We start from the raw sequence: 26,790 nt of genomic DNA, 5'->3' as shown, positions 1-26,790 counted from the left end.
GCAAAGATCATTCCATTATGGATTTAATGGGAGTGACCATAACTGACTCGGGGGGGGGGGGGGTATAAACAATGTTATGTTCAGTATCAATCACTAAGTAAAGCAAAACAGTGCCTTAGATCTACTGTAAATAACTTTAAATGCTACAATTACCTTATGGTGGTTAGTCATTCATTTAATGTGTTCCCGCACTCAGTTTGATGTGCTAACCAGGTTACTGAATGGCCGCAGATTCACTGCTTGGGATGTTGTATGTCTGTAGTGCTTTATTTTCTTTTGTGTTTAAATCCTAAATGTCCTCTTTCATTTAACTTAATCAATATGAAAGAAGATTAAAACTGAAAAAAAGAAGCAAATTAACAAATTTCCAGAAGGATTGTTAAAAGCCACAATTGTTGAAGAACTACATTTTGATGTGGAAACACTGTGAAGGAATGTGAAGATTTCTTTCCCTCCATCGGCACAGTTTACATGAGTTAATCTTAAACTTCGTTGCAACATTCGCATGTGTATTTGTATGCAATTTGCAAAAAATATAAGAATAGTATGTATGCTGTATCTTTCATATATTACTTGTTGTGTAAGCTTATCAATAAAAGAAAACCTGGCAGCCAATTCCTTATGTATCAATAATACTGCACACACACACACACACACAGAGATATATATATATATATATATATATATATGGATGGATGGATGCATAGATAGATAGATAGATATATGCCCATTTTTTTATCCATTAACTTTATATTGTCCAAATTGTTGTTCAGTATTTTGCAATACTGAACACCTTAACATGTCTAAAAATAGCAAAGTGTATTAGAAACTACTTTGTAAACAAACAAAATATGTGCACTCATGTAGCAGACCTGTAGGTTTCAGTTTATTAGATTTTTTGTGGATGAACTAAAGCAGCTATTTTGTCTATTTTAAAGTAGAGATGATAAAGTGAACAATGTGGACCAGTTTACTGAGTCACACATGAAACTTTCAAAAAAGCAAATGAATGAACGCGGCATTTGCAATGTCTATAACAAATGTGTGAGATGCTATTTGAAAATACCATTCTGATCTTTTACACAATTATTTAGTCGAAATGTTTGTAACTTTTCATAAATAGAATGGTTTAGACTATGACCAGTGCTGAGACTCTGGGTATATAAAAATAGCATAGTAAAGCAATGACTATTGCATATCTATCAAAGGTGTATCATCTTATAAGTCAAAGCGCTAATTGTTTCGTCATAATATAGCTGGGTTCCCTATTAAAGGCATGCAAGAGACAAAGCATAAATATGTCTTCCTTAGCCGATAATAAATATACTTACATTTTTGTATCTTTCCTCAAAATGTACTTTCTTAGTTCTGCAAATCCTTACATGAGCTATGTCATGTGTTCTAAAAGTTGACGAAACACAGTGAATTGTACTGTAATTTTGACTACATTTCCAACCACAATAACATTCTCCTTACTGCACCCAAAATAAAATGAATGTGATATTCCAAAGCATCGTTTTGATAATTTCAACTGAAAGAGATCATATTTTTTCCACATCATGATTCCAAATATTCAATGACAGAACAGAAGCACAGATGTAGAAGAGTCAAGGCACATCCCTCCCTTCTCAAATCACAAGTATTTCATGCAGAATCGACACAGCTGATAAATCTAGTCCATAACCAGCAGAATTGAGTAGAATCACACACACACCCAAAAAAACAAGCAAAAAATATCCATTGATTCAAGACCAACTGGAAAAGTTGTTGCAATGTACATTTAATCACAATATGACTTTAACTTTAAATAGACCAAAATGACAATTCTTTTATAAACTAATGTCAAGTGCATGAGGAAGTTCAAAAGGTCACTGGGTGGTGCTATGTTTGCATTTTCTTATTGTATATTGATGAATCAACGGTTGTGTACTTTTGGCAATACAGCATAAATTCAATTAATTCGTTTCCTGTATTGTACTTTTTATCATTAAGCCTTAGATGCAATAACAAAATGATTATATAATAAAAAGGTTACTGCACTTGTCTGGGAAAATATGAACTTGTTATCTCGGATTAATACTTCTCTCCCAAAGTTGTGCAGTATTACTCTGAAAAACTAATTCATAAATTCCTATACAAATGCAGCAACATACATTTTTGTAAATTTCATTCATAACTAAGTTATCATTATCAACAGCTAAACTTTGTATATATGTAAAGGTTATATTTTTAAATATTATGAGTGACAAGACTGGGTAGGATCTATAAATAGCTGTGATCAAATTACTAATAATAATAATATTAGTAGTAATAATTTTGACAAGTTTGAGAGTTTCCCTTTCGAAGGTTTTTAGAAGAATTAAGTAAATTCCCATTAGACAGATTAGGTCAGGTGGGTTATTTTAAGATGTGGGATATTTGCAAAAAGTCACATAGCTAGTAATAGTGAAATGCATTTTCATCCCTTATACTTTAAGTACATGGAGATGGAAAATTTTGGTCAGTCTCATATCTTATGTTCTTGTTGTAACATCAGTCTTCAGATGTATGTAATGTTTTTAGATATTATTTAAGAGGAAACATTTGTTTAGATTATTCATTGAAACTACAAAGTGTTCATTGGACTAATATTATTCTGGAACCATTGTGAATTATTCAAAGGAGTTCTGGACAATGCCATTTTTATAAATCAGGACTATTGGCAGACCAGTGCATTTTAGGATCTGAGATTCATTCTGAATATTGTATTCTCTTTTATTTGAATAGATTTTTTTTGGATTATTTTGGATTCAGTTCATAATCTGTAAATTCCTCTTCCATTTTCATGTTATAACACTGATAATTAAATTATTTGTAAAGAATTACAAAACCTCTGGTTTTTACTTCTTTCTATTACTTAGTTTGTGACCATAGAACAGTAACTATACATAAATATATAGTGAAGACTTAAAAAAATATTTAAACAATGTCACCACCAAATATATCAAAATGGGCAAATTTTCAATTACTCTATTTCATTTAGAGATAATCTGTCAAGTTTCAGAATTCCTGCAACAGTAAAAATTGGACAATCTGTTTCATTTCAATGTAACTGTTTGCTGTAGAGTTTCAGAGTACACACTCAAAGATTTGTGCAAAATAAATCATTTATAGTAATAAAATAATATGGTGTATACTGAATATAGAATAAATACCTTAATTGGGACAGGCAGGAAGCTGAGAATCTTAAGTTCTGATGGAAAGTCTGATATAAATTACCTTAATTAGGAAAGGCAGGAAGCTGAGAATCTTAAGTTCTGATGGAAAGTCTGATATAAATTACCTTAAGTGGGACAGGCAGGAAGCTGAGAATCTGAAGTTCTGATGGAATGTCTGATATAAATTACATATAGGTAAATCAGTACACTGACTCTTCCATAGAATCTTTCAACCTCACCAAGTACTGAGATAAAAACAAAAGTGAGCACTGAGTTCTTTGTTCTTTGGAATGGCTAATATTCATTTGGTACAGGATTTCTGGTACATAACAACTGGGAATCATTTAATCGTTCCTACAACATACAAGAGTTTAGTGACATACAAAAGTTTAGTTTTCCTTCAAGCAGAAAAAACATGTATATTTTAGGCCATACCTATTTTTTTCTTTAACCTGAAATAAGCTCTTTGTAGAAAATAATTACTCAAATTAGTATAACTTGCTCGTACTAAAATACAGCAAATGGGGATAATAAAGAACATGAAAGTGTAAATCCATATCAAGGCTGTATAACTTGTTATTTTACATGGATATTCCATGGAACAGATACTATCTTCTACAATGTCTAAAATAAACATGGACATGGAGTTGAAGATGCTGCAGATAGCCAATCATTACATTGAAAGGAATAATTGCAGAGTATCAGTTCAAAACTGTTCTCCAAGGTACAGTAGTGTTAGGGATCAGCTTTGCGCTGCTAAAAGAGAACACTGTAAGACTGAGAAGATTTGGCTTTCCAACAGCCTCACTATTTCTAAGCATATCAATGAAGCTGCTAAGAAGAATGTCACAAATAAAGTTCATGCAGCAAAATCAACCTACTACAGTACCAAGATCACTGAAATTTCAAAGTGCAAAGAGCTCTTCAAGATTACGAACCTTATATCCACTCGTCCTACTGTACCAGTTTGAAAATTTCTTCCATGACAAAGCTCAATCTATTAAAGATAGGCTTGACAACACAATTTCAATGGACTCAACATCACCATACAGTTGTGATACAGAATACACACAGCAAACTTTTAACAGCCTTTGAACCTGTTTCTATGGATTTGGTACACACAATTGTGATGAAGTGCACACCAAAGTCATGTAAACTCGATCCAATTCTGACACCACTGCTGCATGACCAATGTCATGAATACTTCTCTTTCATAGGGGAATTCCCAACATGTTTTCAAAGCTGTTATTGTAAAGCTTCTCCTGAAGAAATGGACACTTGATCTGCACTGAAACCTCTTATTCATGCTGAATTTTTTATAAAACTTATTCTATCCCAGCTTATATCGCATCTGAATTCAAATAGTCTTTTTTGAAATGTAAAGTCAGCATATTGCCTCACCATATTACTGAAATTTCCCTTCTTAAAGTAGTTAATCATCTCTTTTGTTTTGGACAGTGGAACAATTACAGTCCTTGCCTTCCTTGATTTGTCTGTGGCATTTAACACAATATTCCATTTTTCATTTCTTCACATGTATTTGGTATTCACAATTACAGCTTTAGTATGGATTGCATCCTACTTTGCCAACATGACATAAATTGTGTTCGTAAATTGAAAACACCCCAGCCCAGTTGATCTATGTCTGGGTGTTCCACAAGGCTCTGTTCTTGGCCCTGTTATCTTCATATGATACACTCAGCTACTCTCAAGTGTCATTAATCAACATGCATTGTCTAACCAATGTATGCCAATGACATAGAAATATACAAATCTAGCTGCTCAATTGAAGTTGAGACTACTGCCCAAGGCACAGAGAGGTGCATTTCCAACATTAAGTCATGGATGACATGTAACAAAGCTACAGATGAATGATGATAAAACTGAAGCCATCCTGAACACTATGCAGAGACTTTCTCATTCACATCCTTTACCTCAAACAATTAAGTGCCAACAGTAACATCATTAAAATTCACAGTCAGAATAAAACCTAGGTGTCACTCTTGACATTACAGCAGCATGAACATATGCAAGGATCCTGATATACAAAGATGCATACCTGAAGCTAAGATGCATCATCTCCATTCATAATTTTTTTTTCAGTTGATGCCACTAAAACCTGTGTGTTCTTTAGTACTAGATCACTGTAATTCACTCCTATATGGTCTGTCTCAGTTTCTACTACAGAACTTTAAAAAGTTCACTACACGGCTGCTAGGATCATACTTTGAGTACAAAAAAATCAGCACACCTCCACCTGCTTAGATACCTTCACAAGCTAAATGTTCAATCTAGAATCAAACACATAATCTGTTCTCTATCATGCATTTTGTTGACTGGCTCCAGTCCAGTCCGATTTATCCATCTGACCTCATCCATGTGTACACCTCATCTAGAAACTTATGCTCCAATACTTGTATTTTCATTGTTCCTACTGTTAAACTGAAATGACACAATATTAATTTCCCTAGCTACTTAATTGGAACAAATAACCCATAGATTAAAGATGTAAGGACACAGTGATCTCATTCAAAAATGATCTTAAAACTCACCTACTTGACTACAAGAAGATTCCATATACAACACAAAGTCCTTGAAGCATCTTTTAAACTGTGGGCCACACAGAAATGTTGACATGCTGTACTTTGTGACTCTGTACACCCATGAAGCAATAGAGCAGATTATTGCTGGTATGCAACAGACCACCTTAGAATTATTCAAGAGTATATCACTTCCAGGACAGCACAGATGGTGTTTGAGAGATAAAAAAAAAGCCACAGCTTGACATAACCTTTCTGACACCAATTGAGGGTCACGACCTCAAGACTGTGTTACTTGCCTCAAAGTAAACTAGAGCTGATACAATGTCTGCCCTTGGCCTTTTGGATTGCCTCCAAGTCAACTACAGCCGATACAATGTCTGTCCTTGGTCTTTTGGCTTGCCTCCAAGTCAACTACAGCTGATACAATGTCTGCCCTTGGCCTTTTGGATTGCCTCCAAGTCAACTACAGCCAATACAATGTCTGTCCTTGGTCTTTTGGCTTGCCTCCAAGTCAACTACAGCTGATACAATGTCTGCCCTTGGCTTTTTGGCTTGCCTCCAAGTCAACTACAGCTGATTCAATGTCTGCCCTTGGCCTTTTGGGTTGCCTCCAAGTCAACTACAGCTGATACAATGTCTGCCCTTGGTCTTTTGGCTTGCCTCCAAGTCAACTACAGCTGATACAACGTCTGCCCTTGGCCTTTTGGGTTGCCTCCAAGTCAACTACAGCTGATATAATGTCTGCACATGGCCTTTTTGCTTGCCATCAAGTCCACAATACAAGTAATTCCATCAAAAAAATGTACACAGATTTAAAATATTCAATAATTTTGTCACAGGATTCAGTGGATAAACATAGTACAATTACGTAACGAATGATGAAGCACATTTACTTTTCAGTACGTCTCAAGTTGATAAAAGTTGGTTTGCATTTTAAGCTGCCATTGGTAGTATTCGTAAGCACAAACGTTTTCCCTGCAAAAAGGAAACTTTCACAGCACAGCCATCATTTGGTCAATTCTAGTTGCAGTTCCTCCCTGCTTAATGAATAAACCAACAAGTAAGATTTTATTTTTACATTTGTGGTAGCGGAGTGATGCTGTCTTCCACTCAATTTAACAAAGGGTCAACAGGCGATAGAGATGCAGGTGTTCTGGTCTGATGACAAGGGTTAGTACAGAACATGTTCTGAAGGATTTAATTCTGCGTGGAAAGAAGAGGAATTTTACATACCATCACATACAAATGTCAGTGTATGTAAATATATCAATTACTAGTGAGTGGCTGAAAATCTGATGAAAAATAGATTACAAGATAATGCCTTGTCCAGTTGATCTCTGCTACCAGAAATGTCAACAACAAAAAAGCAGATATCTCACAACATTCAGGACTCATGCTTGATTGAACATAAGTGGATTATGATATAACAATGCACTGTTACGATGGTTTTTCCATAAGGACAAAGAAATTGTTTATGTAACAATAGATAAATTTCAGTGCATTTTATATCAGGTAACTTGCAGCTGTTTTTCATGGGGCCTCTGAATTTCTCCTCCACGATCGTCTTGTATTATTCATGCACGATCTCTTCCCCAAAATGATAATAAACTTTTTACATTTTTTTTCTTCATACTTTTCCAAAAGAATTTTTTTCATGTGTGAGAAAAATACATGTATATAAAATTTTGGGAGCCACACCTTGCCTGTGCTATATCCAAATTTGTGTTATAATGGAGTGTGCTATAGTGGGGTCAGTGTTTGTGGAGAAAAATGTCACATACAGGAACAAGGAATATATCTGAATTCTGGTCATGACTGACTGTCACATCATTGTCACTGTTGATAAAAGGAATGGAAATCACACTTTGACCACAGACAGATTGAAAGACAGAATCTCACCTTTATAATCAATGGTCAGCCCATATGGAGTACTTAGAGTTTTGGAAACAATCTGCACAGTGTTTGTTCCATCCATATTTGCTCTACAAATGCATCCACTGGAACCACCCAATGTCCAGAACATGTGTCTGTCAAAAAAATTACATGAAAATGATAAAATGAAAATTAAACGTCAAAGGCAAGATATTCTTGGATTTATTCCTTTAAAGTGATGGAAAATATGTAATTACTTGTTGAGTTCATTTTGAAATAAATCTTTAGTAAACTTAGTTGTTTGCTGCAAGATAGCATAACCACTCTTTTGGTGTGATTATAATTACAGTCTGCAACTGAGTTGTAAATGCTGATGAATGGATGTGACCAATGAGAGTTAAAATCACACCATACAGGGAATGTGAAAATTAACCCTTTTATTAGTCCCACCCCCAATTAACATGCTACTGGAATATGTACTAATGATCAACAGGAGTCTACTTTGCATCATTTATCATAAATTTTGTAGCCATACCCTTGTTGTGGATGAAGAACTATGTCAAACACCCTGTCAACACCACGTATAAGCTTTCTGGAATGGCGACCATTGCTAGACAACACACCTATGTATCCTTTCTCCATGAGAGCAGACAGACTCCTTGCAGGTGCAGTGAAGAAAATATTCCCCGTTGAGAAGTCAATAGCTATTTGTTCAGGATATATTTCATTGGGATCTATAACAAAAAATTAACATTATGGCTTAAAGATCATTCCTATAATTTTCAGCTGATGTCTGTGTTTTAAGTATTCATTTTTGAAAGAAATTATTTTCAGGTGGTGTAAAAATAATAAATTATGAATACTGTCATTTCTGAGTCTGCCCTTTTTGGAGACTTAACAGAACCATCTTCCTACCTTTTGATGAACAAGAACTCATTAGTGCTCACTTTTATCTGATATATTTTACTGCCCAAATAAGGGTTAGTGATACATAATTGGTAAAAAAATAAAGGTTAGTGAAAATAACTGGTGCACAATAGGGTTAGTTATAGATAATTGGTACAAAATAAGGGTTTGTGATAGTTAATTAGTACAAAAAATGGTTAGTGAAGGTAACTGGTACAAATAAAGGTTTGTGTTAGATAGTTGGTACAAAATAAGGATTTAGGATAGATAAATAGTACAAATAATGGTTAGGGATAGATAATTAGTACAGATCAAGGGTTATGGAAAGATAATTGTTACAAAATAATTGGTACAAAAATAAGGGTTCAGGATAGATAATTAGTAAAAATAAAGGTTAGGAATATATAATTGGTACAAAATAAGGGTCATGGATAAATAATTCCTACAAAATACGGATTATGGATAGATAATTTGTACAAAATAAGGGTTATGGATAGATAATTTGTATAAAAAAGGGTTATGGATAGATAATTTGTATAAAAAAGGGTGATGGATAGATAATTTGTACAAAATAAGGGTTATAGACAGATAATTTGTACAAAATAAGGGTTATAGATAGATAATTTGTATAAATAAGGGTTATGGACAGATAAGTGTTACATAATGATTGTGAGCCCCGAGTGGCCAAGTGGTCTAAAGTGCTCTTCGTTACGGATCATTGCCATCTCACCTCTGTCTGTGGCGGTTCGAGTCTAAGATTCAGCCAGTGTGGGCATGTGAGAAAGCTTGCCAGTAGCTTCTCGTGGGTAGGTGGTTCTTTCCGGGGTTTTCCGGGTTCTTCCTCCACCATTAATACTGGCCGCCATGTATAGCCTATCGTGCTGAAAAATGGCGTTAAACCCCACAACAACAACAACAACAACATAATGATTGGTACAAAATAAGGGTTCAGGATAGATAATTAGTAAAAATAAAGGTTAGGAATATATAATTGGCACAAAATAAGGGTTATGGATAGAAAATTTGTACAAAATAAGGGTTATGAATAGATAATTTGTACAAAATCAGGGTTGGGGATGTATAATTTGTACAAAATAATGGTATGGGATAGATAATTTGTACAAAATAAGGGTTATGGATACATAAATTGTACAAAATAATGGTTAGTGATAGATAATTGGTACAAAAAAGTGTGCAGGGTAGATAATCACTAAAAGTAAATGATTTTCATGATGATGGCACAGGTTGCTTTGTCTTTGGACTGATGTTTCAAAACACACTCCATATTTTGTGAACTCTACCTTAACTCAGAACATTTTAAAATAAAAGCATATATGTAGGTGTGTGTGTATGATTTGGATTTTTAATGTAACTTTAACAACTTCAGTCATATCACTACAGTGTCTGCAGTGTGGCAGTTTATAGTGATGTCCAGCACTGAGGCATGATGCTGCAGACATGTAGCATGATGTTCCACCAAGTCGCATTATCCTGACACCAGGACAGCCAGTCCTAGCACAAACCTCTTAATGCTGACTGCCTAGCGAGGCAGCTGTTAGTTCCATTTTATAAGTCTTTGGTATGACTTGTCCAGGCTTTGAACCCACAACCTCCTGTATCCGAGGCAAAAAGCATGTTTAAATACTGCATTTACATATTCATGATAAAATGTGTCATGTTAATTAACACCCTTTAAGCACAAATGTGTGCCATGTTAATGTTAAGTAAATATGTGTCATGTTAATTAACATCCTTTAAGCAAAAATGTGTGCCATGTTAATGTTAAGAAAATATATGTCACGTTAATTAACACCCTTTAAGCAAAAATGTCTGCCATGTTAATGTTAAGTAAATGTGTGTCATGTTAATCAACACCATTTAAGCAAAAATGTGTGCCATGTTAATGTTAAGTAGATTTGTGTCATGTTAATGAACACTCTTGAAGCAAATATGTTAAAATGTAACTGAAAACAAATAAAACTTCGCTGTATTATCATATTCTTTTATAAAGGAGGGGACAACTTAAAAATGTTCTTCTTTCTTTATTGACATCATGAATCCTGCATTTACCAGTATTTCACCTTCACATTTTATATGCTTGCATGCGTGGGTGTGGGTGTCTAAGTCCCAACCCCCAGGGGATGGATACAAATTCCAAAACTGTCACACATCTATATACCCACCTCAATTCTACCCAAAAGTTCTGAGCATGTATCTGGAAAGTTCCAACTACCGAAAGTGGATTGAAATTCTGAAAACCATTGTGCACATTGACTGATCACACCCCCCATCATGCCCCAAGGTTTAAATATTGTAACATACGATACATATACATGTACAGGTAAATATCATTGAAAAGCATGAGGAAAAATGCATTTTACTTACAAATATCAACAAGCACTTCTTCGTTCGACCCATTTAGAAAAGCAGTTGAAATAACGTTGTTTGATTGGTCAAACGAACCCCAAATAAGCTTCTTTAATCTTTGGTCATAGGCTATGCCTGCTGGACTTTTAGTGAATAAGACATCAATTCCATAGATATTGAAAGTAGAAAGGTCCAGCTGGTATATTTCATGATGCGTCCAATCGCTCACAAGCAAAAAGTTCTCACTAACCGGATCTGAAAATATATTTATATTACAACCATATTCTTTGTGTGTGTGTGTGTGTGTGTGTGTGTGTGTGTTTGTGTGTGGATGTATGTAGGTATGTGTTTTTATGTATATTTAATTTGTACTGTTTTTATTTTGTAAAGCTTATAGGTAATACTTCTTTATGATTATAGATTAAATATTCAGAAAATTAATTGTAAATATGTTTACTTCAGTTCGAGTTAAAGATACGGTCTTGATTCTGACCTTAGAAAGTTCCAGAAAAGAAATTTTCCATTAAGTTGACAGAGTATTTCCAGAAAATGGTAACTGCAACCTAGGTCAAGTGGAGAGGTACATAAACTTGTTAACTTAACTTATTCATTCTTGCTATGACATCTGAAGTTGAATCAGTCTTATTGTTGTGCTCAGTTTTTATTTTGGGTAAATATATTTATTTAAATTATAATTCACTGGAAATTTTTAAAAAATGTTCAATAATATTCTTGGATTAAAACATTAATTTGGAATTATAGTGAATTCTGTTGCCAGTTCTAAGCTGAGCTAGACATTACCGCACATGCTCGCATGGTACGGTGGTTGCAAGGGTATTTAAGTAATGTGATTGGGTAAGCATTCTTGGAGAAACATAATTTACTTAATATGTTCCCCAAGCCACATTATATTAGGAAAAAAGTAATAGGAGGAAGGGATGCTGAGCACTCAGCCTCTACCTCAGGTATCCTTCTTATGATGAGTGACTGGATTCCCCTTATGAAAGATGACCCATTCTCCTGATGACCCAAGCAACACAGCCTAAGATCCCCTGATCTGGGGAAGTGAGGCTTGCAGAAATGGCTCTAATCTCTTAAGCTGTAATCCTCATGAGGCAACTCTGATCTTGAGAGATCTCATAGTATGCTGAGTATATAATCCACTTTAGCCACAAAGCAATGGCCTGAGGGGTGATGTTTTGTTTTCTGGCCTTTACCGGGAAGAAGAGGTGTTGGTGCAAGCCCCAACCTGCTTCTGTGCATCTCAAGTAGTGCTTGCGGGGACAGACAGAATCTTGCATGGCTTCCACTCTAGACTTATATATGGAAGAAATGACAAATGATGATTCATTGATTACCTACTGATGGCAATCAATTCTTGGTAACTAAGCATGGTTGTATAACAAGGACTACCAAACCATCTAATCTGAACTGAAGGTTAAGTTCAGGTCAACTAAAAGGGCGTGTTGCTCACTGACCCTGCATGTGGAGGCTAAAGCTATCAGGAAACGTGTCTTGTATGATAGGAACTTTAGCAAAACATGAGTGAGGTTCAAACTTGCTTGAGCTGAGCCAAGTTAGAACCCAGGACAACTTCCATTTTGGAAATAATGTTGTGGATTCTCGTTGCTTGAGATCAAAATTAGGTAACACATCTGAGAGATCTTTATCATGTCCAATATCATATCTGATGTGATGACAGAATGTGTCCAAGATCATGATCGATAGCCTTTGATAGTGATCAGAGCCAACTGTTTCTCCTCAAAAAACCAGAGAAAAAGTTGGCCAAATTGAGGGAGTGAGGCACACAAAGGGACAATGTGATGAGTTTGGCACCAATCCCGAAACACATGCCACTTCCCCTCATAAGCCTTCAGGGTGAAGGGCCTTCTTGGTCTTAAGATTCTCTCCACAATCAAAGGTTTCAATTGTTTGACTTGTCAAGCTGACTTGATAAGAGCCAGTCATGTAGAAGAAGACAGTCCAGGCAGGGATGGAACACTCTTAACCATGGTTGCATGAGGAGATTCTAATTGGTGGGGATCTTCCTGGGTAGATCAATTGCTAAATCAATTAGATCAGTGGCCAAGGAATTGTAAAACCTGAAAGGAGTGATCAGAATCATCTTGTAATCTTGACGCCATAACTTCTGTATTATTTTTGGTATTATGACTGTGGGAGGGTAGGCAAAGGTCCAAAACCCATCCCAACTGATTGACAGTGCATCCATGGCCCAGGCTTCTGGGTCTGGAACAGGAGAGATAAAGGTGGGCAATTTGTGGTTCCACCTTGTCACAAAAAGATCAACCATCGGTCATCACCTGAGGGTGCAGATCCAAGCAAAGATTGCTGAGTTGAGAGACCATTCCATGTGAAGGAGCTAGCCTCTCCTGGATATGGTGTTGGTCAGGATATTGAGCCTGCAGGAATATGTCTGACGATACAGAGATTATCACACCAGCACAGAAACTGCCACAACAGGACACACAAGTTGGATGATCTGGTGTCCCCGTCTGAAGAGGTATGTCACCACTGCCAAATTGTTGGACATGATGAGGACTGTTTTGCCCGAGAGTCAATCTTCCCAAAAGTCAAAGGCCTTGATGACAGCCTTCATATCCAGTAGTGAAGTCCGGCAACAGGTGGGCAATCCAACCATGCATACTGGCATCGGTGCAAACTGTTATTTCTGCTTGGGACTTCTCCAGCAGGATTACCTTGGACAGGCAACCTAGGGTGCACCAAGGAAACAAGGAGGATCGAATCTCTCACATGATCCAGATGAGTTGATCAAGGGGAACTGAGATGGGGCACCACTGAGCCAGCAATGACATCTGTAAGGGGCACATAAAAAGGCATCCAAGTGGGATCAGGTCCACCACTACATTGAATGAACTGAGGAGATGCAAGAGTTCCCTTGCTAAATGACCAGTTCTATTATTTTGTCGATGCAGACACTAGGAAGCTACACAAGATTGCAGTTGGTGAAAAACTCCATACCCAGATGGACAAAATTCTGGGATGGATAAAGAGCTGACTTTTCTCAGTTGACTAGAAAACCCAGATGAGGCAGAAGAGATAGAAGATCATCTCTGCCTTGAAGCAGGGTCAAACTTACCATGTGTTTCTGAAGGACATCGCCCAGGTATGCTGCAATCACTGTTCAGGATGTCAATCGGAACAGAAACAAAGGGGCTGAAGTAGAAGCCAAAGGGAAGAACTGTAAATTGATAGATGGTGTCTTATTGAGCAAAGTGAAGATATTTGTGTGAAGCAGGATGAACAGGGATGTAAAAATATGCGTCAGTCAGGTCAAGACAGCATACTCACTCTGTCGGATGGAGAGGCGGATTTACCTCACCATCTCCATCTTGAACTTTGGAGGAAGTATAAATCGATTATAGGCCTGAGTTTGCCATTCATATTTTGAATCAGGGACAGCCTTAGTGATTGTGGTTTTTGCACACTCTCCACCACCTGCTTAAACAGGAGCAACCAAATCTCCCGTTGAAGTAAGGAATCCCTTTTCCGATCTGCTGGAACTTCTGTGACGATTGGGAAGGAAGAGAGGGAAGGAGGTTGACAAAACAAAACCCAAAGCCACCTCCAAAAAGACCAGGATCACCCACCCTTCACAAGGGAAGAGGAAGATCCAGTGATCTCAAAAGCGCATGAGATGGCCATCCACTAGCAGGCTGTCTACAGGTGGTGGGGGAAATATGTCAATGTTTGCAGTTGGGAGACTTGAAGGAGGAGAAAATCTGTTTCTCTCCACCTCCATACTGGTACTGGTTAGGGACTGGTACTGGGGCACATCATGCTGGGAGAGACGCTGTCTCTGGGCCGCTGATCATCGCCGAGGGGTACAAATGCCTATGTAGGGGGGAAGCAGAAAATTGGAGGGGTAGCTCCTGAGCAGCTTGCCTCCAAGTATCTTCATTTTGTCCTTCAAATATCAGTGGAGACCCAAAAGGGGTCATCTATAAAGCAAGCGTATGGTGTGGTTGAAGTGGAGCCAACCACAGACATGCATCATGATGGATAAGGTCAAGATTAACTGAAGGCATTAAAACTTTGGCCATCAGCTGCTCGATTAAGTACATGAGCAGTCATAGCCATCGCCTCCCATGTGTGGCTATCATTGGATCAATCGGTGATCTGAAAGACTGCCAGTGAGGAAAAGTCTAACATGGAGGATACTTCCACTATGTTCCAAACCAGCTTTGACATGGCATGGAACACATACTTATCTACTTTGTAAAACAACGGAGCTAATATGTGAATGGCTGCCATATTCTTGTCAATCGCCCGAAGGTATATACTGAAGGTGTTGGAGTGCATCTGATACCAGTGCAAGGTGAAGTTCGCTGGAACCTGGCTTTCCAAAAGAACACATCTGAGTTGCCAGGGTTGCCCATTCTAACCAAAAGTCAGTCATTAACCTCCTTATTCTTTGCCGTATGGGGAAGAAGGCAGAAAAGACAGCATCTCCCTCTCTTCTGCAACATCTACCAATGCCTTGACTTTGCAGTCTTGTGAGGTGGAAGGGGTGTGGGACACTCAGAAGTGGCCAGCACCCTATACATTTCTTCAATGGCAGCTAGAAAGCTGAATTTGAGCCGCTTCATAGTCGGTCAGTGTAAGACGGGGTTTGTCAGTGATTCATCACTCACTTTGTGCCAGGTCCTCATGCTGCTCAGTTCAAAGCTCAGCATAACACATGCTGGGTGGCACTGATGATTCTCTTCAGCTATATCTGTCCAAGACACAAGCTCTCCCTTGAGGATAAGCTGTAAGTAATATAATATATGCCATAGCTGTAACTGCCAGCACTGTTGGTACTGTCAGCATCATCAGCTGGTTTTCCAGTACTAACATTTGGTGAAAGCCAAATAAGGTCAACCTGGTGACTTGTTGTATATATCTAGCCCCACCCAGCACATGTGCCAGTCTCTCCAAAGCCATGACTGAACAGGCAGATTTCTCATCCAAATTGCCAGTAAAATAAGATGTTACTTGCTGCCCACCTATACAGAAAGATCTAACACTAAGATCCCCGTAAACATTGTATAGTTGGCCCATTCTGGCCAAGCAGTCTCCATGCTGGGGCATCTGGACTGCTGGTAATGGGGTGGCTGCCAGTGTCAGCTGGACATCTGGTGTTGGTGCATCAGTATTATTATTATTTGAGCCCAGTTGATCTGTTGTTAATCCCCTGCACCCTGACTTACCAGCCTGAAGGCCATGCTCTGACACGTGGAAAGGCTTACCCCATCTGGCTTGTCTAAAATTAGGGTAATATTACCTTAAAGTATCAGCTGGAGCAAAAGATGGGAAGAGAAGGATTTGCTCAGATTGATGGAGTTGTGTCTTTATCCTCTCCATCCCCTGACTTAGCTGTCTATGTTGATTCCATGCAACCAACTTTAGCATGAGGGGGACCAGTGTCCCCCACAAGGCTTGCCATGGAGGCTGATTTGCAGTGGAGACTAAGGATGTCAGAGGTATCCTGCCCTGCTCTCTACTACCTATCTTTCCCAACTGTCGCTTTCTTAAGCACTGCAGTCCACATGTTTCCAACCAAACACTGCATATTATGCATTTTGGTTCAGATGCACATTTTGTACATGCTATGCAGGAATCATGGTTGTCCTCCCTGGCTTTAAGTCTCTTTCATGCACTTAGATGACATGGCCCTGAAACGACTCAAAAGAAGAAAAAAAAATTAATGCGGAAATACTAATGGGTTGAAATTTCTAAATGCTAGAAGACACTGTTTTAACGGACAGACAATAAAGATGTCATAACGTTATTTAAGGCCCTAATGGGCTTAATATAAATTAACCACTAGACTATCAAAACCTGAGTGCAGAAAAATGGTCATAAAAAACAAGCAAATAGTAATGTGTGAAATTACTACAATACTAAAGCTAAACAGACCAAAATTTGAAGTGTCAAGATGCTTTATTTTTGCTAAGGCCACATTGCCTTAATAATAGTTAACCACGAATTATCAAAACAGCATAAAAATGAATAGTATGACATTACATATCAGGTAACATTAAACTGTATGATATTAAAGCCGCTCCACAGCAAACATTATGAAAGAAAAAAGTCCAACACACAACAAACTTGTGTAGGTCAATGATAGTGTGGTGGGATGGAGTCTTACACACGATGTCCCAATAAGTAACAAAATCAGTACAATATTGGATGAATTTGTACAAATAATATAAATACCTGCAGGAGATAAATAAATTCACTGAATGAATCCAAAACATTTGATGGTGGGCCTCTAGGCTGAATTGTCTGAGGCTATAGCACTGCATGTTCACTGCATGACAGCTCAAGCTAAAAACTGGCAACACTTGGTGGTATCAAGGGGAGGTAATGGGCAAGCGTTACTGCCCTTCGTATATGTAAAAATGTACATGAAAAGATGATTTTCATCTTTTGTATGGCTGGATTTGCTAGGTAGTAGGCTAATCTTCCTAACATAATGTGATTAGGGAATGTATTCTAAGGAGAAAAGTCATGGCGAATTTTGACAAATTGACATGTCATGCTGAATTTTGACAAATAGACAAGTCATACCAAATTTTGACAAATAGACAAGTCATGCCAAATTTTGACAAACTGACAAGTTGCGTCAGGTGCTATGATACTCATAGTCACCATCTGAGACTTTTTGTGAGATGTATGAGGTCAATCTTATGAAAACATGCTTCAAACAAAACCCGACATTTCACACCCTATTGAATAGTGTATGCACCATGCAGTTTAAAATTATTTTTATTTGCTTACCATGTAATGAAAATTGATTAAACATTTGAAATAATTTGCACTTCGTATTTCCTCAGCATGAACTTTATTCATTCACAAAATGGCATACAGAATAGAAACAGACACATGCCATAGTATTTTTACTATAAAATAATAAAATGTGATTCAATGAACTCTAAAAAAATCCAGGAAAAATATTGTTAAAAATTAAAACTTAATGTCAGTCCACATTTATGTTTATTTTTTTCAGAAAGATACACAAAATATCAAAAGACAAAACTAGTCACTTGAGATGCCCTTTAAAAAGAAAGAAAAACTATGAAAAGTCATTAATTACTATAAAATAAATATTAAACTTTATGGACAATTTATCCCTGGAATGCTTTTATTTTTATTCCCATTATTGTTTTAATTAAGAAATGTAAAACAATAAACCATGGCAAAATAATCATTGGACTGTTGGTCTCTTCCATGATGGCGCATTCTGTGATAATTATGACAGTTAAGCAATACATTTCTTAGTGAATGATACAATATAGAAGTAATAGTGGACTTAAGAGTAGGTTTTGTTTTACTTAAGTAGAAATCAGAGTAAAACACAAACAATTACACTATAAAGAAAAGACAGACTTTCAATTAGAAAAAAATATGTGATGGCCATTTTAACTCACCCTTAGCATATGTAAATCTCCATGAACATGTCAATTAGTTTTCCCATGAATTGATTTAATATACGTTGCTTGAATATACTGTATTTTAGTGTAGTGTTGTGTGGTGTGGTTTGGTACATATGTAGTACATATTAACAATGTTATTGACAGTTACCTGAGATGCACATTGTTTCATTGTGCAATGTATACCCAGCTTCACAGCGACATACTCTGTTTGAACCTTGTGGAATACATAACTGCTCACAAAGGCCATTAAGTTCTTCACATGGACCTGAAGCAATGGTAATAAATACCAGGAAATGTTATTTTGACACCTATCAGTTTGGGTTGTTTGGTTATTTTTTTTTTTCTTTCTTTAAAATAAATTTACATTTCTGTGTTACAAAGAGGTTACAAAGAAGATCTTTTAGAAACAAACAGAATTTAAGCCATTCACTTTAAGTAGAAATGTATATAACAGTGTTTGCAATGATATATAGAAGACTGGTTTACAAACTTAAAATATTTCAAAAAACTGAATCAGTTTCATACAAATTATATGAAGATAGATGTCGTGTTTTATTTAATAGTGATGTAGATAGGGGTAGAAGCCGCAGAAGGATGTGGGGACAAGTTTAAGGATGTATAACAATTATGACAGAGTATGTTTGTTCATCATCATCATCATCATAATAATAATAATAATATTATGATATGCTCATTTTTTTTCTCCATTGGCTTTACATTGTCAGAATCATTCAGTATTTTATGATACTGAACTCACATGCACTTCATATTGCACTCATAAAGGAACTACTTTCTATTATAAACAAACAATTGATGCAGATGCCAACACTTATGATTTTAAACAGACCATGTACACTCGCATAGTAGGCGCTTTATGTTTTGGTTGATTAAATTTGTTTCTGAAAGAAATGAAGCAGATGTTTCATGGACTGCTACATGCCAGCTGCTTTGCTACAGTCTGTGTTAACTTTTTTGATACAATAATTATACAGCTATATTGATTGGATTTTACTCTTAAATCTTTCTATACATGACTGTACCATAAACGTAAAATAGTTAAAATTAAATGTAACATATGCTATAGAGCTTAACAGTTAACAGGCAGGCTTTTGTACATGGAGTCAAACAGGTAACAGGTATTCTATTTATAGCACACTGCAGTATGTAACTTTGGTACATATATATATGAACTGGCTAAAATGCCATACCCTCCATGAGGTAAAGTGTTGACATGGGTGTCTATGTTTCAGCATCCATTGGGAATATGACCTCTGATTTTTTCTAATGTGGGCATGACAAAAATAAGAAAATAAGCTTTGAATATGATTTTATTGGAATTTATCATTACATTTCATTGGTATGATAGGAGTTAGTACTGTTGATTATGCCATGTGTGTGTGTGATTTGGATTTTTAACATAGCTTTAAAAACTTTTCAGTCATATTGCTCTGCTGTCTGCAGTGTGAGCATTTGTAGTGATGTCTAGCATTAGGCATCATGCCACAGGCATGTAGCATGATGTCCCACCCAGGCACATTATCCTGACACCAGGCCGACCAGTCCTAACACTAACCTCTTAATGCTGAGCGCCAAGCGAGGAAGCTGTTAGTACCATTTATGTAAGTCTTTGGTATGACTTGGCTGGCGTTTGAACCCATCCCACATCTGAGGCAGACACTATAACCACCAGGCCATGGTTATGCAATGGCAGTGGGTAAAATGGATCATAGAAAAGGGGCAGAATCAGGAAAGCTAGCCAAACCCATGCAAATATAATGATATATTTTAAGCCATGTTTTCAATGGCATTAGCCTGGTGTGGAAATCGGTTTTCCTTTTCAATCAGGAAGAAACATGGGTCCATAGCTATAGTATCCAATCCCATGTCAATGTATTCAGAAGCAGACAGTGTGCTTAACATAAAAGCCAACAGCAACAACGATCAATAAACACATGCTGACTTTTCTATTATTTTTAATGCAGGAACATGCTTCTTCCTGAGATAAGTCAAAGGCATTGAAAATAACAATCTCTTTCTTGTACTTATCAACTCACAATGGTATCACACAAATTGAAATAACAAAACAAAACAATTGAAAAATATAAGCTATGATCCATGAATATTTTCTATGTGCAGGCAGAACTATTTAGAGATATCTAAGCTTAACAAATACCTTTTTCTTTTGGCTGAAGAGTTGGATCAAAAATCTTCATTGCTCCTATGTGACCTGTATCATTGAAGGATGCAATCACGAAAGGTGTGGTATTTAACATGAGATCATATGCAAAAAGTACTGAAGGATACGAAGTATTTGACGTCCAGACCAGCTGATTCTGCAATTCAAAATATAGTTTTTAAAGGTACAAGAAGGGGGAATGAACAGAAAAGAAACCATAAAATCGAAATGATAGGAGAAACAATGATGGAAACATTAAAGAGTCAGCATCATTAATTGGTAGTCATGGAGACTTCAAAGAGTGTACTTAACAGACCTAGCATCATTAATTGGTAGTCATGGAAACTTCAAACAGTGTAATGAACAGACCTAGCATCATTAATTGGTAGTCATGGAGACTTCAAAGAGTGTAATTAACAGACCTAGCATCATTAATTGGTAGTCATGAAGACTTCAAAGAATGTACTTAACAGACCTAGCATCATTAATTGGTAGTCATGGAAACTTCAAAGAGTGTAATTAACAGACCTAGCATCATTAATTGGTAGTCATGGAGACTTCAAAGAGTGTAATTAACAGACCTAGCATCATTAATTGGTAGTCATGGAGACTTCAAAGAGTGTAATTAACAGACCTAGCATCATTAATTGGTAGTCATGGAGACTTTAAAGAGTGTAATTAACAGACCTTTCTAGAAACAAGTGTAATAGTGGCTAAAATATTGCTGTTCCTGTATTAATTACATGCAGATGTATTATTTCCAAAAAATTTAATTTGAAACAGAACAGAAATATCTGACCAATGTTTTTAAACATAAACATGTATGTTTTCATTATGTCTGATTATGTTGCAGAGCAACTTTTCTTTTGAAAACTTATACTTACCCTTGGGTGATATTCCAAGTTATTATTTTTAAAAACAATGTCATTATTTTAACATTATAACATGAAGAACTACATATGTTGACAATTACATTATGGGAAATGTGTACAAAGAACTTATGTCAAACATGATCTTTTGTTCCCCTATTCAGTTGTTCTTTTGATCATCAATACAACCAATACAACCAGATATTGCTTATTTAAGTAATATGGTCAATACAACCAGATATTGCATATTTATGTAATATGGTCAATACAACCAGATATTGCATATTTAAGCAATATGGTCAATACTTATAGGTTACTGCATTTGTATGGGAAAATAGGAACAAGTTTTTGGAATGAATACTGCACGAACTTGTGAGTGCAGTATATCCTTCTGACAAAATGAGTTCATATTTTCCCATACAAATGCAGTAACCTTTTTATTATATGCTCATTTTTTAATTCTACCTAAGGTTTAATTATATAAACAAAATACACTACAAGAAACAAAGTAAATGAATGAATGCCTTATTCCAAACTAAATACACAAGCACAGATTTGACATTACACAATGACATCATTATTAATGCGCACATAGCTCCGCCCAGATAAATTTGAACTTAGTCGAGCGCTTGACATAACTTTTGAAAGAAAATGGCGTGTCTAGTTAAAATTGAAATTTGCAGTCATATTGTGAATAAATGCGCATTGCAATGACTTTTCTATTTGATCTGGAGTGAATATATCTTGGTATTTTGTTTCGAATCGACGAAGTTTGTGATTTTGGACAGGATTCATCTATACAAATTATACATGAAATACATCGGAGTGAAGTGGTACAGGAGAAGTGTGTTTACGTTTGCAAATGTGTTTCTGTTTCTGTCATTGAATGTTTGAAATCATAATGTGGGAAAATATGAAGTCTTTCAATTGCAATTTTCAAAAAGACGCTATGGAATTTAATGTGTAGTTCATTTTGAGTCCAGTAGGGAGGATGCAATTACACTTATCATCGAAATTACAGCACACTTTCGAAATGTGTAACCCAGATTGAAAACCTATGACATGGCTCATGTAATTCGTACTTGCAGAATTAAGAAAAAACATTTTGAGGAAATTCAGGATTGTAAGTATATTTTATTTTGCCATTCTTATCACCAGATAAGGAATACAGTATATTCCTTGTCACTTGTATGTTATTTGTAAGGACATAATCGTCCGTCTTTTCTATAATGTAGCTAGCCTAAATCGGTAACATTGTATCAACGTGGAATGTGCCAAAACAGCTGGTTTTTTTTTTGCAGTCCACGAAACATGTTTAAGTTCATTCAGAAACCAACTAAAATAACCACGACGTAAAGAGCCTCTTACGCGAGTGTATATGATTTGTTTGCAAATCAAAAGTGCTGGTGTCTGCATCATTGTTTGTTTACAACAGAAAGTAGTTCCTTTATTCACGTGAATGCTATATGTGTATTGTCGCGCGCGTTCAGTATCGGGGAATACTGAACGATTCCAACAATGTAAAGTTAATGGGGAAAAAAATCAGCATATAATAAAACCACATATTGCATATTTAAGTAATATGGTCAATGCAAGCAGATATTGCTTATTTAAGTAATATGGTCAATACAACCAAATCTTGCATATTTAAGTAATATGGTCAATACAACCAGATATTGCTTATTTAAGTAATATGGTCAATACAGCCAGATATTGCATATTTAAGTAATATGGTCAATGCAACCAGATATTGCATATTTAAGCAATATGGTCAATACAACCAGATATTGTTTATTTAAGCGATATGGTCAACAGAACCTGATATTATGTATTTAAGCAATATGGTCAATACAAAAAGATATTATGTATTTAAGCAATATGGTCAACACAAACAGCTACTGTATGAAATAAGCAATATGGTCAACACAAACAGATACTGTGTGGATCAAGCAATACGGTCAACACAAACAGATACTGTGTATTCAAGCAACAATGTTAAAGTGATCATCTATAAAGCATGAAAAGATAATATTGAGAGTTACAACAAACCATAAAAAAACAAAAGACATCAATAATAATAATAATAATGATAATAATAACAATAACAGTAATTCATGCTTGTTTTCTAGACCTTTTTGCATATGTATGTATGTCTATATATGTATGAATGTTCATATGTATGAATGCATGTATGTATGTATGTATGTATGTATGTCTGTTCACATGTATATATCATGTGTGCACATCATTCACCTTGTATGAGCTCAGGAGGGTGGAATTGGGTGAGTAAGTCACGTTTGCTTTTGTCAAATTAGTATTTAGGTCATAGCTTTTTATCATTTGCCCTTCAATCCAGAAGACTCTGCAAATAGAAAGAGAAAAGTGGAAACACAACACTATGAGTAATACAATCAATAATGAGCCAATTCAAAGAATGCAATCAATCATTCAAAAGAATTAAGACCAGATCAATACACCAGAAAACAAATACAGTTAATGTTACCAGATCAATATGTTACCAGATCAATATGCCAGAAAACAAATACAGTAAATGTTACCAGATCAATATGTTACTAGATCAATATGCCAGAAAACAAATACAGTTAATGTTACCAGATCAATATACCAGAAAACAAATACAGTTAATATTACCAGATCAATATACTAGAAAACAAATACAGTTAGTGTTACCAGATCAATACTAGAAAACAAATACAGTTAATGTTACCAGATCAATATACCAGAAAACAAATACAGTAAATGTTACAAGATCAATATACTAGAAAACAAATAGAGTAAATGTTACCAGATCAATATACCAGAAAACAAATAGAGTAAATGTTACCAGATCAATATACCAGAAAACAAATACAGTTAATGCTACCAGATCAACATACCAGAAAACAAATACAGTTAATGCTACCAGATCAATATACCAGAAAACAAATACAGTTAATGTTACCAGATCAATATACCAGAAAACAAATACAGTAAATGTACCAAATCAATATACTAGAAAACAAATACAGTAAATGTTACCAGATCAATATACCAGAAAACAAATACAGTAAATGCTACCAGATCAACATACCAGAAAACAAATACAGTTAATGTTACCAGATCAATACTAGAAAACAAATACAGTTAATGTTACCAGATCAATATACCACAAAACAAATACAGTAAATGTTATGAGATCAATATACTAGAAAACAAATACAGTAAATGTACCAAATAAATATACTAGAAAACAAATGCAGTAAATGTTACCACATCAATATACTAGAAAACAAATACAGTAAATTTTACCAGATCAATATACCAGAAAACAAATACAGTTAGTATTATCAGATCAACATACCAGAAAACAAATATAGTTAGTGTTACCAGATGAACATACCAGAAAACAAATACAGTAAATGTTACCAGATCAACATACCAGAAAACAAATACAGTTAATGTTACCAGATCAATATACATGTACCAGAAAACAAATACAGTTAATGTTACCAGATCAATATACCAGAAAACAAATACAGTTAATGCTACCAGATCAATATATCAGAAAACAAATACAGTAAATGTTACCAGATCAATATACCAGAAAACAAATACAGTTAATGTTACCAGATCAACACACCTGAAAACAAATACAGTTAATGCTACCAGATCAACACACCTGAAAACCAATACAGTTAATGCTACCAGATCAACACACCTGAAAACAAATACAGTTAATGCTACCAGATCAACACACCAGAAAACAAATACAGTTAATGTCACCAGATCAACACACCAGAAAACAAATACAGTTAGTGTTACCAGATCAACATACCAGAAAACAAATACAGTAAATGTTACAAGATCAATATACATGTACCCGAAAACAAATACAGTAAATGCTACCAGATCAATATACCAGAAAACTAATACAGTTAATGCTACCAGATCAACATACCAGAAAACAAATACAGTTAGTGTTACCAGATGAACATACCAGAAAACAAATACAGTAAATGTTACAAGATCAATATACATGTACCAGAAAACAAATACAGTAAATGCTACCAGATCAATATACCAGAAAACAAATACAGTAAATGTTACCAGATCAACATACCAGAAAACAAATACAGTAAATGCTACCAGATCAATATACCAGAAAACAAATACAGTAAATGCTACCAGATCAATATACCAGAAAACAAATACAGTAAATGTTACCAGATCAATATACATGTACCTGAAAACAAATACAGTTAATGCTACCAGATCAACATACCAGAAAACAAACACAGTAAATGCTACCAGATCAACATACCAGAAAACAAATACAGTAAATGCTACCAGATCAATATACCAGAAAACAAATACAGTTAATGTTACCAGATCAATATACATGTACCAGAAAACAAATACAGTTAACGCTACCAGATCAATATACCAGAAAACAAATACAGTTAATGTTACCCAATCAATATACCAGAAAACAAATACAGTTAATGCTATCAGATCAACATACCTGAAAACCAATACAGTTAATGCTACCAGATCAACACACCTGAAAACAAATACAGTTAATGCTACCAGATCAACACACCAGAAAACAAATACAGTTAATGTCACCAGATCAACATACCTGAAAACTAATATAGTTAATGCTACCAGATCAATATACATGTGCCAGAAAACAAATACAGTAAATGCTACCAGATTAATATACCAGAAAACAAATACAGTAAATGTTACCAGATCAACATACCAGAAAACAAATACAGTTAATGTTACCAGATCAATATACCAGAAAACAAATACAGTAAATGCTACCAGATCAATATACCAGAAAACAAATACAGTAAATGTTACCAGATCAATATACATGTACCAGAAAACAAATACAGTTAATGCTATCAGATCAGCATACCAGAAAACAAATACAGTAAATTCTACCAGATCAACATACCAGAAAACAAATACAGTAAATTCTACCAGATCAATATACCAGAAAACAAATACAGTTAATGTTACCAGATCAATATACCAGAAAACAAATAAAGTTAATGTTACCAGATCAACATACCAGAAAACAAATACAGTTAATGCTATCAGATCAACATACCAGAAAACAAATACAGTTAATGCTACCAGATCAACACACCAGAAAACAAATACAGTTAATGATGCTGAGAAGTAACAGCTAAAAGTGTAATCAGTTAAGTGATATTTAAAAAAACAATTCTGATTCAAATTTATAAGTTTGAAAAGAGATTATTGATGATAGAGGGTTGCAAATTCCAGGATAATGAGAAGGTGGAGTACTAATTCACAAGTATTCCTACACAATGGGAGAACTGATTCACAAGTATTCCTACACAGTGGGAGTACTGATTCACAAATATT

At 35.5% G+C, this 26,790-nt stretch overlaps 1 protein-coding gene across 3 annotated transcripts in view; it reads right to left on the bottom strand.

Moving 5' to 3' along the window:
* LOC149785879 (low-density lipoprotein receptor-related protein 2-like) overlaps positions 1-26,790 on the bottom strand; it is a 157,808-nt gene that overhangs the window by 54,490 nt on the left and 76,528 nt on the right. For all 3 annotated transcript variants that reach the window (XM_089979863.1, XM_089979864.1, XM_089979865.1), the window contains 6 exons: positions 23,644-23,752; positions 20,519-20,678; positions 18,494-18,610; positions 10,904-11,140; positions 8,148-8,346; positions 7,640-7,767 (listed from right to left, as the gene is read on the bottom strand). In XM_089979863.1, coding sequence (XP_089835989.1) covers positions 7,640-7,767; positions 8,148-8,346; positions 10,904-11,140; positions 18,494-18,610; positions 20,519-20,678; positions 23,644-23,752 — 950 coding nt within the window. The remainder of the gene's footprint in view (positions 1-7,639; positions 7,768-8,147; positions 8,347-10,903; positions 11,141-18,493; positions 18,611-20,518; positions 20,679-23,643; positions 23,753-26,790) is intronic.

Source organism: Sinohyriopsis cumingii, chromosome 13 (genome assembly GCF_028554795.1).
Source record: "Sinohyriopsis cumingii isolate HCF-2022 chromosome 13, ASM2855479v2, whole genome shotgun sequence".
Classification (NCBI taxonomy): Eukaryota; Metazoa; Mollusca; class Bivalvia; order Unionida; family Unionidae; genus Sinohyriopsis; species Sinohyriopsis cumingii.
This window is presented reverse-complemented; position numbering and strand designations above follow the sequence as displayed.